At 35.2% G+C, this 15,717-nt stretch overlaps 1 protein-coding gene across 1 annotated transcript; it reads left to right on the top strand.

Annotated features, from left to right (window-relative positions):
- The first annotated feature begins 4,706 nt into the window (after positions 1-4,706).
- LOC147828895 (olfactory receptor 5L2-like) lies at positions 4,707-7,140 on the top strand. Its single transcript, XM_087207863.1, has one exon. It carries the CDS (start codon positions 5,144-5,146, stop codon positions 6,077-6,079), a length of 936 nt encoding a protein of 311 aa, XP_087063989.1. The 5' UTR covers positions 4,707-5,143; the 3' UTR covers positions 6,080-7,140.
- Positions 7,141-15,717: the final 8,577 nt, after the last annotated feature.

Genomic DNA, 15,717 nt, shown 5'->3' with positions numbered 1-15,717 from the left:
TTCTAACTTCTGTGCATGTTCTCCAAAAGCATCTTTGGTCTTAATGCAATGTGCACTTTGACTGTCTTCTGCTATGTAACTAAACCACACACCTTCAATTACTTCTAGTCATGTACACCATTAACACTTTCATTTCAACCCCATTAGGATTTTCTAAAATCTATCCATTTGTTTAAATAAAGCTCATAAGCTTGTGTCTACAAATGCAAGAAAAGCATTGGCCCTAGCCCATGAAATTGAGGATTTGTGCTATGACCCTAGTTTATGGATTCTGCAAGAAATTCATCTTCCTTAGTTTTCATTTTCCTCCTTGAAAAATCCAATCAGACACCCCCCCCACCTACAGTCTTCTAAAACAAATAATGGCCTTCATGAAGGTCACATTATAAAAAAGGAAGATGCAAACTAATTTTACATCTATATAATATTGAAGTAAATTCTGAAAGTGAAATTCAGGAAACAGTTGCATTTCTGATATCATTTTAATACAAATAGAAAAATGATTAGTCTAGATGTGGTGATGCATCCCTATAAGTATAGACCCGGTTACTTGACTATCAGAGCCAAGAGGATTTCAAGTTTGAGATCCAGGGAAGCCTGAAAAATAGTGAAGACTCTAACTAAAAAAAAACAAAAAAAGTAATCCAATACTTGAATTTAATTTATGCTAAAGAAGAGAATATGTGACACTGGACATTTCAAAAAACATTGTAAGTTTTACTAATATAAGTAAAAATGATCACCACAGTAATAAAATTGAAGTCCAAAAATAAACACAGCTCTAATTGGTTGAGTTTATTAATCCTGTCAATGCAAACCTTGGTGAGAATACTCTTTCAAAAAAAAGTGATGAGTAGTGAGATAGCCATATGAAAGAAAGGGTGAATTTAAACCTTTACTTTGTACCATGCCCTAACATTAAGTCAATGAAGATATGGGTCCAGAATATAGCTTATTTGTAGAGTGCTTGCCTAGCATGCACAAGGCCTGGGTTAGATCTCCGGTATTTCAGGAAAATAAATATTTTAAAAGATAGGTTTAAATTTAGGAGAAAAAATTCAAAAAATTATAAATGGACTTTTGTAAAACTATTTTTTAAAATGTTTACAAATTTATTACAAAATACAAATACAATTTCACAAAGAAGTGTAATATTTTAATATGTATTATATAAAGCAGATATGATCAAATAGGAATATGTGTGACCTGGAAAGAGGCAGAAAACTATGCCATGAATTTAACATGGATGTACTGAAGAGTCAAAATAAAGTTGAAGCAGCCCTAAAACAACTGTATTCCAGGATCACCCTCTTTTAGCCAATAGGCTTTTACTCAGGGAGAAAATTCACCTTATATTGGTTGGCCAGAGCTTCTCTTTTCTTTAGTAAAATGTGAAAGGGAGTGTTTGAATGGAGAACCAGAATGTCTCCTGGGGCTTCTCATGAGGTCTCTGGGACATTCTGTTCACTATTTAGAATATAAACAATAATTTCTTAGAAATGACTTTTTAAACATGAACACCTTGAAAAATCATGGTATGCACCCAATGATACATGGAGACATATTCAGTCCTGGGCCTAGGTTGACATTTCAAGGCTAGAAGAGCACTCTAGAACATCTTATTGGTGTGGTCCCACATGGCACCTGCTGGCTTTGGACATGGGTTTTGGAAAACAACATCCTAACACTGCTCTGAGCCTGTGCCCTTTTCCATACTGCCCATGAGCAGTGAAACCAGCACGTTGCCTCTTCCTACAGATTATTTGGACTTTGACTACAGTGTAACTGATTTAGACCTCCATCCTCTCCAGCCTCTCATTTGTACACCAGTAATGGAAGCAAAAGAGTCTCTTGACTGGCTGTCAGATATACAAATACTTACATAAGGCTTAGATAGATTCTAACATATGTTAAATGTCCAAGTGTGAGCTGCTGTTAGAGATGTCTGATTGCCAAACCCATTGACCTTCTGGAATTTGAAGGAATTCTATCACAGTGTGGTTTACTGCCTCTTTCCATCTCACACATATTCCTATTCAATTACATCTGCTTTAAATTATGTACATTAAAATATCATACTTCTTTTAAAATTTGTATTTGTATTTCTGTAATAAATTTGTGTTTTAAAAATACTTTTACAAAAGTCCATCTATAATTTTTTGATTTTTTTCTCATAAATTTAAATCTATCTTTTTAAATTTATATTTTCAAAAATGAAAAGTCTATGAGAAATGTTCAGGCTATTTCAAAATAGCAATATAAGGTATGGCTCATGTATTTTATACCTGGATATTGAGTCCCACAAATAAATATAATTGAAGTCTAGAAGGAGGTATGGTTGGTTTTAGAGGATTGATTCCCAAATTAGGGGATTTTTATTTTCATTAATTGGCTACATAATAATTGTAAGGGTATTGTATGGGCACAATAAGATGTTTTAATACATGTGCATATTGTGTAATAACCAAATTGAGTAACTTCTGTATCCTTCACCTCAAGTACTTCTCATATTTTGTCATGAGAATATTGAAAATTCTCTCTCAAAATGTATAGAGTATTATTAACTGTGTTCATCCTACTGTAGAGTAGACAGCCAAATTAGGGTGATTAAAAACAAATTTTCTGAAAATATTCCAAAGGGATTAATTATTTTTGAGTTTTCCATGCCATAGATTTCAGTTTAACTTTTATTTATGTTTTTGATATGCCATCCAGAGTAATTTTTATTTCCTATTTCCCAAGAGCTTAATTTACAGTATAAATCCTGTACTGTATGAAATTCACATTTTAGGATTCATGGAAGAAATGTATTTTTCAGGTTTGTTCAACAAATCTTTATACTGTCTATTTGAAAATGGAAATGAATATATGTTCTTTATCTAAAGCAAAATCATATTGCAGGTATGTCTAACTCATTTGTCTTCTAGCAAACTTTAATAGGAATCCTTACCTTGTGCAGTTACTCTTAAAAATGCTTTTGTCTTTTATTTGGAAGAGAGTTGGTGAGAAATCAGATGAAAATTACAGACAAAACAAAGTGGTGGTCTCTGTCTCTCTGTCTCTCCTCTCTTTGTCACACCAATTTCCTTCATGAAAACTATAACTTATGATAAAAATCTAGCTGACATTAGTCATTGCTTCTGAATCCTGAGGATTGAATTTTGAGCCTGCAAGCTTTTCCAGGCATGTGAACTTCCTCTGCTTAACAAAGGAGAAGAATCATTTACACTTGCTTTGGATTTACTATAGATATGTTTCTTATATTTTAAAAGGAGTTTTCATCTTCTACCCAGGCAAACATCCTACATTATTTTTGTTGTTGTTCTGTTTGTTTGTTTTTAGGTCTATAATGAAAAAACCATGGTGTCAGGAGAAAAGTTTCTTTTCTTTTCTTTAAATTGTTCCAGATATGGAGAAAACACCAGGCCACGTTTCTGGTCCACAGAATCTTCACACAATCTTTATTGCTGAGTATTAATCAAGTCATGTGTCTTCTCTTCCTGCAATACAAAAAGAGGCCAAGAATTAAAGTACAATTTTCGTTTTGTTCTGTTCTGAGACAGGGTCTCACCATGTAGTACAGACCACTTTTGAACTCCCCCTGTAGGCAAGGTTGCCCTCAAACTCACAATGCTCCCACTTCAGCCTACCATATGCTGGGATTAGAGGTGTGTGCTCTGGTGTTGGGCAGATCCCTAATTTCTATTAGATGTCTTCCTTAAGACAAAGGCCTAGATGGTAGTCTCTATTTATATACAGTACAGAATTTGTCAATTGTTTTTGCTGACATGAAGGGTGCTGGAAATGGTGGAGGAGAACTGTACCATGGCGACAGAGTTTATTGTCCTCCGCTTACTACATCTGTCTTTGACAGATCTTAGGAAGTTGTGACTTAGCAGTTTAATAAAAATATGGATAAAGTATCTTTGGGTCAGGACTGTAGACAAACCAAGCTGATGACAATCTATCTATCATCTATCTATCTATCTATCTATCTATCTATCTATCTATCTATCATCTATCTATCTATCATCTATCTATCTGCACATTTCTACATACACATTCTCATCTACACCTTCCTATATGATACTGTGTCCTACTGGTATCCTCTTTACAAGATAATCATTTTGAAAACATCATCTGAATGTTTATGACAATTTTTGACCCCAAGTAGGATGAACCATGGCTTAACAATTCTTCCACTTTTAACTGAGGTGGTTTATTGCTAAAACCGCAAACAATACTGCAACTCAGAACCTAGGTATTCACATTTATACAATACACTTAGTCATCATGTTATGTTACTACTAATAAAATCTTTAAATAAAAATAATTTATATTGTTGTGGTATTAAAACTTTGAATATCTGTTGCTTAATTTGTTTTACCAACTGCATACAAATGTTCCTATTTCTCCATCATTATAGTGAATTAAATTGTTCCAGTGAATTAAAGTGAATTAAATAAAAGTGAATTAAATAAATTTGAATTAAAGTGAATTAAATAAATTTGTTGAGTTGATGAATAAAAATGATTATGGATGTCAAGGTGGGTTTCAAATCTTCTTTTCCTATTATGAACAATTCCAAACTTATACAGTCTTCATGAGTCACTAAATTTAAAGAAATTTTTCATGATCCGCCACAGTGGAATTGTAGAGAATTGTCTGCTGCCAATTTATGTTACAAATAAATGGAACATCAACAACAGCAGTATGGTAAGTATTATATGTAACCATAGGAGCTGCCACACTCGGATATAACAGAGAAACATTTTTATTGACTAGAAATTAAGTTTTATGCACCATTAATTATCTCTGTGTCAAAGCCCACCATGTCCCCTAATTCAATAGCTATCTCAATTACACCTTAGTGGAGAGTGAATGGGAATCTTTTAAGGTTATTGCTGATGCTTAAGTTAATTTTCTCCAGTGGGAAACATGAACATACATATTTGAGTTGTTCTGACAATTATTTAGCATTTTTTAAAATGTGACAAATTTGCTTCTGTTACACTCCCTGTGTATCTATACTTGATGTCAATTTTATATTTCCCTGAAATTAAAATAAGCCTGACTTTTTTTGCTCTTATTTCTTCCCAGAAGTAACACTGTTTTTCAATGATTTTTGCTGACTTGAGTGAAAATGGTGGAGGAAAACTGCACCATGGTAACAGAGTTCATTCTTCTCGGCCTCTCAGATGTCCCTGAGCTGAGACTCGTCCTCTTCCTGCTGTTCCTTCTCATATATGGAGTCACCGCCTTGGCCAACCTGGGCATGACGTCACTGATTCAGGTCAGCCCTCGACTCCACACCCCCATGTACTTCTTCCTCAGCCACCTGTCCTTCGTAGATTTCTGCTACTCCTCTGTCATCATGCCAAAGATGCTGGCTAATATCTTAAACAATGACAAAACCATTTCTTTCCTGGGATGCATGGTGCAATTTTATTTATTTTGTACATATGCAATCACTGATGTCTTCTTACTGGCCGTGATGGCATATGACCGCTTTGTGGCCATTTGTCACCCTCTGCTGTACATGGTCATCATGTCCCAGAAGCTCTGCGTGATACTGGTTACTTGTTGTTACCTCTATGCTTCTGTGTGTTCCCTGATTCACCTGTGCTTAGCTGTTGAGGTCCAATCCTACAAGTCCAATGTGATCAACCACTTCTTCTGTGACCTGCCCCCTCTCTTAAGTCTTGCTTGCTCCGATGTCACCATGAATGAGATTCTGCTCTTCATGGTGGTTAATTTCAATGAGATCTTTACCATTTTGATCATCCTCACTTCCTACTCCTTCATTCTCATCACCATCCTGAGGATGCGCTCTGCCAAGGGAAGGCACAAAGCATTTTCTACCTGTGCCTCCCACCTCACAGCCATCACTGTCTTCCATGGAACAATCCTTTTCATCTACTGTCAGCCCACTTCTGGTGATAATCTGGATGTTGACAAGGGGACCACAGTGTTCTACACTGTCTTGATTCCTATGCTAAATCCTCTGATCTACAGCCTGAGGAACAAGGAGGTGAAAGAAGCTCTCCGAAAAGTTCTGGGGTACAAAATATTTTCCTAGAAAAGTAAATTTTTTTCTCCCTCCAGCCTTTAGTTATTTTTTTAATAGCAAGACATTCATTGGTACATTTTAGGCATGCATAATGATGGCACTCATCGCTGGGAATTTGCACCTGTCAACGGTACATCCGTGTCTTTTTTCCCATTCTCCCCTTCCCTCAAGCCCTCTCCTCTCCTTATGTACAAAGCTTTGTTTTCATTTTTTCCTTGTATGTAGAAAATGTAAAATTAAACAACTCAGAGTTCCAATGTGAAGACAGTGTAAGGGTGTAAGTGTAAGCTGATGAGCTGGAGGGAACTCCAAGTGTCTGTGTAGTTATGAGTTAGTCTTTTTAAATGTACTTTATGTGTTTTCAATTTACAAAGGTAGAAATGAGTATATTTGAAACCCATAGTCTACTTTTTTTCAAGCAATAAAATTTTAAATTGATGAGGATAATAGCACTCGTAAGGCCCAGATTTTTAATTTAGTGTAAACTTTTCTTAGCTTATTCAAGAACTCACAAGAGCCACACAGCTTTTGCTACTCTTAAAGAATTCCAGAATGAATTCTTAGTGCTTTTCAGTGAAGAACAGTCCCTTGTCAAAAAGCTTCTGCACAAAATGCGGCCTCTGCATGTGCTTGAATACTGTTAATTGCTTTTTTCTTGTTTCTCTTATCATCTTAGTTAGTGTTGCAATAGACAGAGTTTTTGGAAGCTCTCATGGTACCTCATTTGAGGAATGGGAAAATAATTATTAATATTTCAAAAGAATTTCAGGAAAAAATTAATTGTATGGAATGTACAAAGACCTTGGAATGACTCCTTACATGCAACTCATTCTTCATCTCTGTCTCTCTTTAGCTATCTCTCTTTATTATTATTCAGCATTTAATTAACTTTCTTATGAGAACCAGCACTTTGAACTCAGCCTTCTTTAGATTTATCTGTAGCTTCTTATCCTCAGGCTACATTTATAATCCACTGAAAATAAAATATTTATTGTCATTTATAATTGGAATTATAAAAGGAAAACCTCTGGTTTTATTTTTACATGTATATTTGTTCTTCATAAAATATTCTTTTGTCACCCTTTTTCTGTTTATTTGAGGCTCACCTCTTTGTTCTGTCCTGACTCATACCTGCCATCCACATTTACTTTGTAAATTCACTATTATTTCTGTCAATGTCTACATTTGCAATCACTTGTTTAAATGAAGCTTCTATCCTTGTATTTATAATATATTAGAAAAGCATTAGTTTCAAGTTCTTCAAAACTAGGATTGAAGTTTTGACCCTGATTTTTAAAATTTTTCATGTATTTTAACTAATGTCTGTTTCACATTGTAACATTGTCTAATTCTGCAAACTTCATGGCATGTTTTGAGATTAAATTTTGACATTGTCTTTGCAGTGACATTTTTCATTTCAATTTTTTTGAGACAAGGTCTCTGTGTATAGTCCAGGCTGGCCTTCAACTCACTGTGTAGCCCAGGCTGGCCTTGAACTCGTGGTCATTCTGGTGCTGCATCCTCCCCAGTGTTGGGATTGCAGGTGTGTGTCACCACATTTGGACAACTGAGATTTATGTTCTCAAAATAAATAACTTTTTGTAATTAAACTATAACACCATGACACCTTCCCTATTAATTCTAATCTTTATATGCAAAAAGGTTAACAAATGAAAATATGCCCCAGAATAAATGAAATATTTTAGTTTTTCAAATGTCTGAAATTCTCTCAAGAAAGATGAACAGCAACAGAGTCCATATTATTAGACATCTATGCTGAACTTTCATATCTCACCCAGGACTTTTAATTCATGACTATTTGATGATCAGACCAAAGAACAATGTTCAAATAGTGTAAACAAAAATCTAGAAGGCTGGATGGTATGACTTGTGATCGACTCTGGATGTAGCAATTAAAATAAACTTCATCAGTGGACACACTCGCTTTTAACATGAAGAAGATTAGCACTAGAGCAAATATTTTAGGAAATAATGATAAGTGTTCTGCTCAATAACTTTTCACACATGTATACATTCCCTCTTGAGTAGACACAGAAATACAGAAACCCAAAGGGAGGAAGGAGGTCACCTGAAGTCCACATTGTAGTTAGAGAGGAAGCCAAGCAAATGCATTAATAGAACACTAGTTCACATTGTGGTCACACTGTGAGCAATCACCAATTACATAATCACAGAAATTATGACTATTGGAAAATAATTAATTTGATCTGAAAGAATCAGAAGAATTCATGGCAGATTTCACACCTGGAGAATATTTTTATGTATGAATATGATAAATGATAAGCTAAATATCACAAGCTAATGAAATATTTCATAAATGGGCAGATTTTTAATATAGTCAGGTAATACATTTATAATATTTATGGATACAGAAATTTGTGAGAATGTGAGGAATATTGAGTCTACTGGAGAGGGCTTTGGGTTTCTTTTCGTAGGAACTCCATTATGAACATATAAGCAACAACATCATTCAGATTTCCAAACTGGGAGCAATATGGTCATTAAAGAATTCATTTACTTATTTACATTTAGTTTATAGTTATTTAATTTATTTTTTGGGGGGGAAGAATTGTTATAGTCACATGGTCTACTTTCTCTTCTTTTCACTCAACTATATGAAAAATATCCAGTTGAAAATATTTTATGCATATTCAAACAAATATATAAATATAAGCTGATTTTTAAAAGCATTGTTCTAATGGCAGTGTAGTATAAAGATACATTAAGGGGCCAGGATGTAGCTCAGTGGCACAGCATCTGCCTGGCAAGCGCAAGGCCCTAACTTTGATCCCTTGTGCAAAAAACCCCCCAAAACATATATATAATTTATGGGCCTAAAGACAATAAAATATAATCAAAATAAATGTAAATGGCAATGGAAAAGATAATCAAAATATTTGAATTTTATAGAAATTGCTATGTAAAAGTGAATTAGAGAAAAGGTATGCTAAGTTAGAAGTAGAGATAATTTTCGTGTGAATAGTAGACAGTGTATTCTTTTTTACAGAATATCTGGGTATATTTAATAACATGAGACACCCTAATGGATTGGTGTAACCAGATTGAGCTCCTGCTAGGGACTATGGAAACAAAATGCCAAGCATCCGCAGCCTTATCTGCAGCACAGGAGCAGATGCTGGGTATACTTCCGTGACAGAATGTCACTGAGCAGCCAAGGACCTGAACGCAGAGCCAAGTTGTGGTTAGCTTCATAAAGATTCAATTAATCTCTGAAATGACAGAGGAGAGGTATTTAAGAGATGATTACTAAATAAATAACTCCAGCTACAATTTGTCATTATGCAAAATAATATTAACAATAATAATGATCATGCTGATAATAATAATGGGATACTATGCGAGTGATGTGGGAGCACAGGGAAATGACATTCAATAAAGCTAAATTTCATAAAAATGTTTGTAAGCAGCTGCTGTCTTTTCATAATTTTTCTATGAAATGAGAATTACATCATGAAGAAGTAATTTTAATTGCTTGTTCTGATGCCCCTGGAGAAGTAGTCAATCAGTTTTCTCTAGGACACAACACCACAGGGAGGGGCAGTAGGAATAAGAGTGTTTGCTTCTCCTCCAAATAAGCTCTCCAGAGGCAGGAGGAGACTGTCTTTCTCCCGGCAGGTCTGTTCCTCCAGGTCTGAGAACATAGGCATGATGTTTCCTGTGTAAGATATCTAGTAGATGCCTCAGCTTTTGTAGATTCTTCCTGGGAAAATATTCTAGGGAAAATTTGTACTATTGTAGATATTATGTCCGGGATATGCAGGAAACAGGAGGCATACTCTTTGTACAGTTTAACTGGGGGATCGGGCTTAGCTGGTTTTCTCTACTTCAGTGGCATGGGAATAGGCAGAAGAAGAGCCTGAGAATTTTCTGCAATATGTGTATATCCACAGATATACCTCCTTGCACCTGTGAATTTTTAGAATTACCTGCAAGGAAAAGAGAAATTTAAAGGAAATTGAATTGAAAGGAATCGAATGACCCTTCTAGAGAAAAAAGGGGACTTGATCTAAATAAAATTGTATAGTATGGGGAAAAATTGGTCTCATTAATGGAAAAAAATAAGGAAAAGTCTAAATACAACATTGCTCAGATTTAAAGATAATACAAATTAATTAATACATAAAAATATCATTTTGGAAATATGGATCCATGATATTCAAAGGAAACTTTGGTCATTTGTTGAAATCAGACAGAAAAATATATCATTAAAATCTACCAGCATCAAAGAAATGTAGCAGTAATTCTTAACTACAAGAGACTATGCTTCTTCTGTTCCATTCCTCTTCCATTTTCACAGCCAGCTAGGGTTAGTGAGAGCATTGTCCAGTGAATGAAGCTCAGAGATTCTTCTCTACCTGGTACAATTCAGAGGGCAGCCTTCTCATAACAAAGAATCACCAGGCACAGAAGGTAAATACACCTGAGGTTTGGAAGCCCTGCAATAGAACAATACGAAAGAATTATGACCGTGAAAATACACTGGAAAATATTGCCTTCTCATTGGTTCTTAAATTCTTGGACATCTGAACACATAAGACCATGGATAGTTTTTAAGGTGATATGGTTCTCTACATGTATAGTGAAGGACCTCCCAGAATTTATCACTTGGGTGAAAGAAGAGAAGTTTTTGTCAGAAATGACTGTCTGCATTATAAGGATGTGTGATTCAGGGAACTCCTTGTTCATGAGGTACTCAGAGCACCAATGCAAGGAAAGGTCTGGGAGAAATGGATGTGTTGGTTGCTGTACTATTCTTAGATTCTGTTTTTAGGGATATAGCCTTGAGTGATTTAGTAAGCAAAATATAGGAGGCCAGGTTAAGTTTGAACTTTAGATAAGGAAGAATAATTTCTTAGTATGCACATAGCTTGTTCTTGGACTATTCAATAGCCACTCAGATGCCGCTATGTGAAAGGGCCATAATCATTGCTTGCTGCTTGAACATCTACTTTTTCTCCTTCAGTGTATGATAACCTCGGGAGATAATACACTACAGTCTTACTAGTGGTTAAGATATTTGGGGATAAAGCTAATATTTTTGACTAGAAGTATCCAGTGGTAATTCAACAGAAATTGAATCTAGGTATGTCTTTAAAATGTAATCAGAAATGGACCCAAGTGCAAGGACCCAAGTTTGATCCCTGGTACCAAAAAAAAAAAAAAAAAAAAAAAGAAGCAGGAAACTGAGTATCCGATGTGATATTTATAAAGTTAAATGTTAAGATACCTATTTGTTATGCAAATCAGAGCCTGCCTTTAAGAAATGAGTATTTGACTGAGTGGAGGAAACTAGATTTATTGATAATCCAATATTAGTATTTTATCAGGCAAGTCATGGCTTCTTTTTTTGTATATCCTTTTATTGGTACATTTTAGGTGTACAATATAATGACATTCATCATTGGAGATATGCACATTTACATACTCTCTTGGTTCTTATTTTTTCCCTCCTTGCCCTGCCCTCCATTCAACCCCTAAATCCCTCCCTATTTGCAAAGACTTTGTTTACTTTTTTCATTTTTTCATATTAATTCCATTCCCTTCTTTCTTTTTCCATACCCCGCTCATCTCCCCTTCCCCTTTGCCCCTTTTCTTCCTATTTCACATTATCTATTATACCTTTTAGTCTTTATTTACACTTTCAGATTCTCAAACTAGAGAAACTATTTGGTATTTACACATGTGTGTCTTATTTATTTTGCTTAAGAGTATCACCTCAATGTGCATCCATTTAGGAACAAATGTCTCTAATTTCTTGTGTTTGATGGCTGAGTAGTACTCCATTTTATTAAAAAAAACACATTTTCTTGATCCAGTCTCCAGTTGATGGGTATTTGGGCTGTTTCCAAGTTTTAGGTATTAAAAAATGTGCTGCTATAAACATGGGTGCACATATATTACTGTGGCGTGATACTTTTAATTCTTTGGGGAAGATACCAGGCAGGGGAATGTCTGGGTCAAATGGGATTTCAAGTCTTAGTTCTTTGAGGTATCTCCATACTGATTTCCACAGTGGTTGCATCAGTTTACACTCCCACTAGCCTTGGAGCAGTGTTTCTTATTCCACACAGCCCCGCTACCATTTGCTATTGGTTGATTTCATGATAGCAGCCATTCTTTCTAGAGTGAGGTGGAAACTGTTGTTTTCATTTGCATCTCTTGAATGACCAGTGATGTTGAACATTTTCTCATATGTTTACTGCCATTTCTACTTCTTTGTGTGAGAAATGTCTGTTCATTTCAGATGGCCATGTTTGGATTGGGGTCTTTAAATTTGGGAGGTCTGATTTTTTAAAGACACTCTGATATTCAACCACTTAGGCTCCTGGTACTGGCAACAAAAGAGGATCTGGAAAAAATGAAATCAGAAATAATTTCACAGATAACAGCAGAGATTTTGCTAGTAGTGCAAGACATGATTAATAATTATAGAGAGAAGCTGAGGAACATGATGGAATCCCAACATAGGAAACAAATGGAATCCATAAAACAGATGCAAACAGTTTTCTGGGAGATCAAAATCTCCATTGAAAGTCTACACAGCAGAATGAGCCAATGTGAGGACAGAATTTCAGATATAGAAGATAAGATTGCAATTAGGAACCAGGAAAAGAAAAATTGCTTCAAAATTGTAAGGGACCATGAGAAATCAATCCAGCAGCTGCTAGGCAATGCAAAGAAGAATAACATAAGAGTGATTGGAGTCAATGAAGAAACAGGAGAGAGTGCAGATGACATAAAAAAACTGTTCACAGAAGTGATGGCAGAAAACTTCCCAAGCAGGGGAAAAGAACTTGACATACAGATAAGTGAGGCATATAGGACTCCAAATAGCCTTGATCAAAAAAAAAATGTACACATAGGCATATAATTGTTACGATTCAAGAAACTCAACAGAAGAAAAAGTTCTACAAGCAGTTCAAGAAAAGAAACAAATCACATGCAAAGGAAAGCCCGTCAGAATCACAGCAGACTTCTTAATGCAAACTGTCAAGGCAAGAAGAGCTTTGAATGATGTATTACAAGTCCTAAAGGAAAGCAGCATCCAATCCAGATTGCTGTACCTTGCAAATCTATCTTTCAAAACTGATGGGAAAATAAGATAAATTTCATGACAAAGAACACCTTAGGAACTTCATGAATACCAAACCAGCACTCCAAAAAATTTTAGACAATATCCTAGGAACAGACAATGAGGATCGCAATCCCAGGAAGCAAAGCAGAATGAACCCATCATGTGCAACAAGAAATTAAAGCTAAAGGAGAAGAATCCAACAAAAAGAAAAGTCATGACAATGATACATCAATACGTGTCAGTCAAAACCATCAATGTTAAAGGTCTCAATTCACCAATCAAAAGAAATAGACTAGCAGAATGTGTCAAGAAGCAAAAGCCAAAATATGCCAAAAACAAGAAACACACTTAATTCAAAATAAAACACATAGACTGAAAATTAAAGGGTGGAAAACAATACCCCATGCACCAGGAACCCGAAAAAAAGCAGGAGTAGCTATCCTCTTTGCAGATCAAGTGGATTTCAAATCCACACGGATTAAGAGAGACAAAGAAGGACACTATATCACTGTAAAGGGAACAATCAAAGAGGAAGGGATGACTATCATAAATATGTATGCACCAAAAACTAGTGAGCCCAAGTATATTAAAGAAATATCAACAGACATGAAAAGTCATATACACAGTAATACAATAGTGGTGGGGGACCTCGATACCCCACTGTCACAAACAGATAGTTCAACTACACAAAAAATAAGTAATGAAATTCTAGAAATCAATTGAATTCTTGAACAAATGAACTTAACAGATGTTTATAGAGTCTTCCACCCCACAAAATCAGAATACACATTCTTTTCAGCTGCACATAGGTCATTCTCCAAAATAGACCACATATTCACTCATAGAAGATATTTAGGGAAGTGCAAAGGAATTGAAGTTAGCCCCTGTATATTATCAGACCATAGTGCAATGAAATTGGAGATCTATAGCAAAAGAAACTGCAAAAAATTCATAAACACATGGAAATTCAACAACACACTTCTGAATAACCAATGAGTCCCTGAGGAAATTAAAGAAGAAATCAGAGAGTTCCTTCAATTAAATTACAATGACAATACAATATGTCAGAATCTATGGGACACAATGAAAGCAGTCTTATGAGTGAAATTCATAGCAGTGGGTACATATATTAGGAAAACAGAGTGAGCCCAGTGTAACAACTTGATGCTGAACCTCAAGCTTCTAGAAAAAGAAGAGCAGGACAACCCCAAAGCTCATACAATGGAGGAAACTGTAAAGATCTGAGAAGAAATCAATTCAATGGAGACTAAGAGAGTGATACAAAAGATTAATGAAGCCAATATTTGGTTCTTTGAAAGAATCAACAAAATTGACAAACCCTTAGCCAACCTTACCAGAAAAGGAAAGAAAAGGCCCAAATCCATGCAATTAGGAATGAAAAGGGTGAAATTACAACAGGCCCAGCAGAAATCCAGAGGATCATCAATATCTACTTCCAGAACCTATTATGCCAAAAAGATGGAAAACACAGAAGAAATGGACAGAATCATAGATACTTATGATTTACCAAATTTGAATGAAGACCTAAAAATTCTAAATGACCCAATATCAACCAATAAAATTGATAACATAATTAAAAACTTACCAACTAAGTAAAGCTCAGGACCTGATGTCTTCACTGCTGAATTCTGCAAGACATTTAGAGAGGAACTGCTGCCACTATTGTTTAAACTCTTCAATGAAACTGAAAGGGAAGTGATATTCCCAAATTCATTCCCAGAAGCAAGTATCACCTTGATCCCCAAAGCAGAGAAAAACTCAACTGAAAAAGAGAACTATAGGCCATTCTCACTTATGAACATAGATGCAAAAATTCTTACTAAATTACTGGCAAATAGAATGCAGAAGATCATCAAAAACATCATACAACATGATCAAGTGGGATTCATACCAGGAATGCAGGGATGGATCAACATGCACAATTCAATCAATGTAATACACTACATCAGTAGATCCAAGGACAAAAATTATATGATCATCTCAATAGATGCAGAAAAAGCATTTGACAAAATTCAACATGGATTTATGCTAAAAACCCTACAAAAAATTGGAATAGATGGTCTCTACCTCAATCTGATCAAAGCCATCTATGAAAATTGTCAAAAACAGAAATCCTTCACACTAAAATCAGGAACAAGACAAGGATGTCCACTATCACCTTCTTGTTCAATATAGTTTTGGAAACATTAGCCACAGCAATTAGACAAGAGAAGGAAATAAAAGGAATAAAGATAGGAAATGAAGAAGTCAAAGTGTCATTATTTGCAGATGACATGATACTCTATATCAAATACCCCAAGAACACCACCAAAAGTCTTCTGCTTAATAACTAAATTCAGTAGAGTAGCTGGATACAAGGTCAACACACAAAAATTAATAGCTTTCCTGTACATGAACAACACACTCACTGAGAGAGAAATAGGGGAAACAATTCCTTTCATGAGAGCATTCAAAAAACTGAAATACCTAGGAATCAACCTAATGAAAGAAATTAAAGACCTCTTCTCTG

This window comes from Heterocephalus glaber, unplaced genomic scaffold, assembly GCF_053883595.1.
Source record: "Heterocephalus glaber isolate CG9 unplaced genomic scaffold, H.glaber_assembly_v1.0 deba00000896, whole genome shotgun sequence".
Lineage (NCBI taxonomy): Eukaryota > Metazoa > Chordata > Mammalia > Rodentia > Bathyergidae > Heterocephalus > Heterocephalus glaber.
Note: the sequence above shows the minus strand (reverse complement) of the source record. Positions and strands in the feature narration are given on the sequence as shown.

Excerpts from the sequence above, each read along its gene's own strand:
- LOC147828895 (XM_087207863.1), top strand. The coding sequence starts at position 5,144 with ATGGTGGAGGAAAACTGCACCATGGTAACAGAGTTCATTCTTCTCGGC.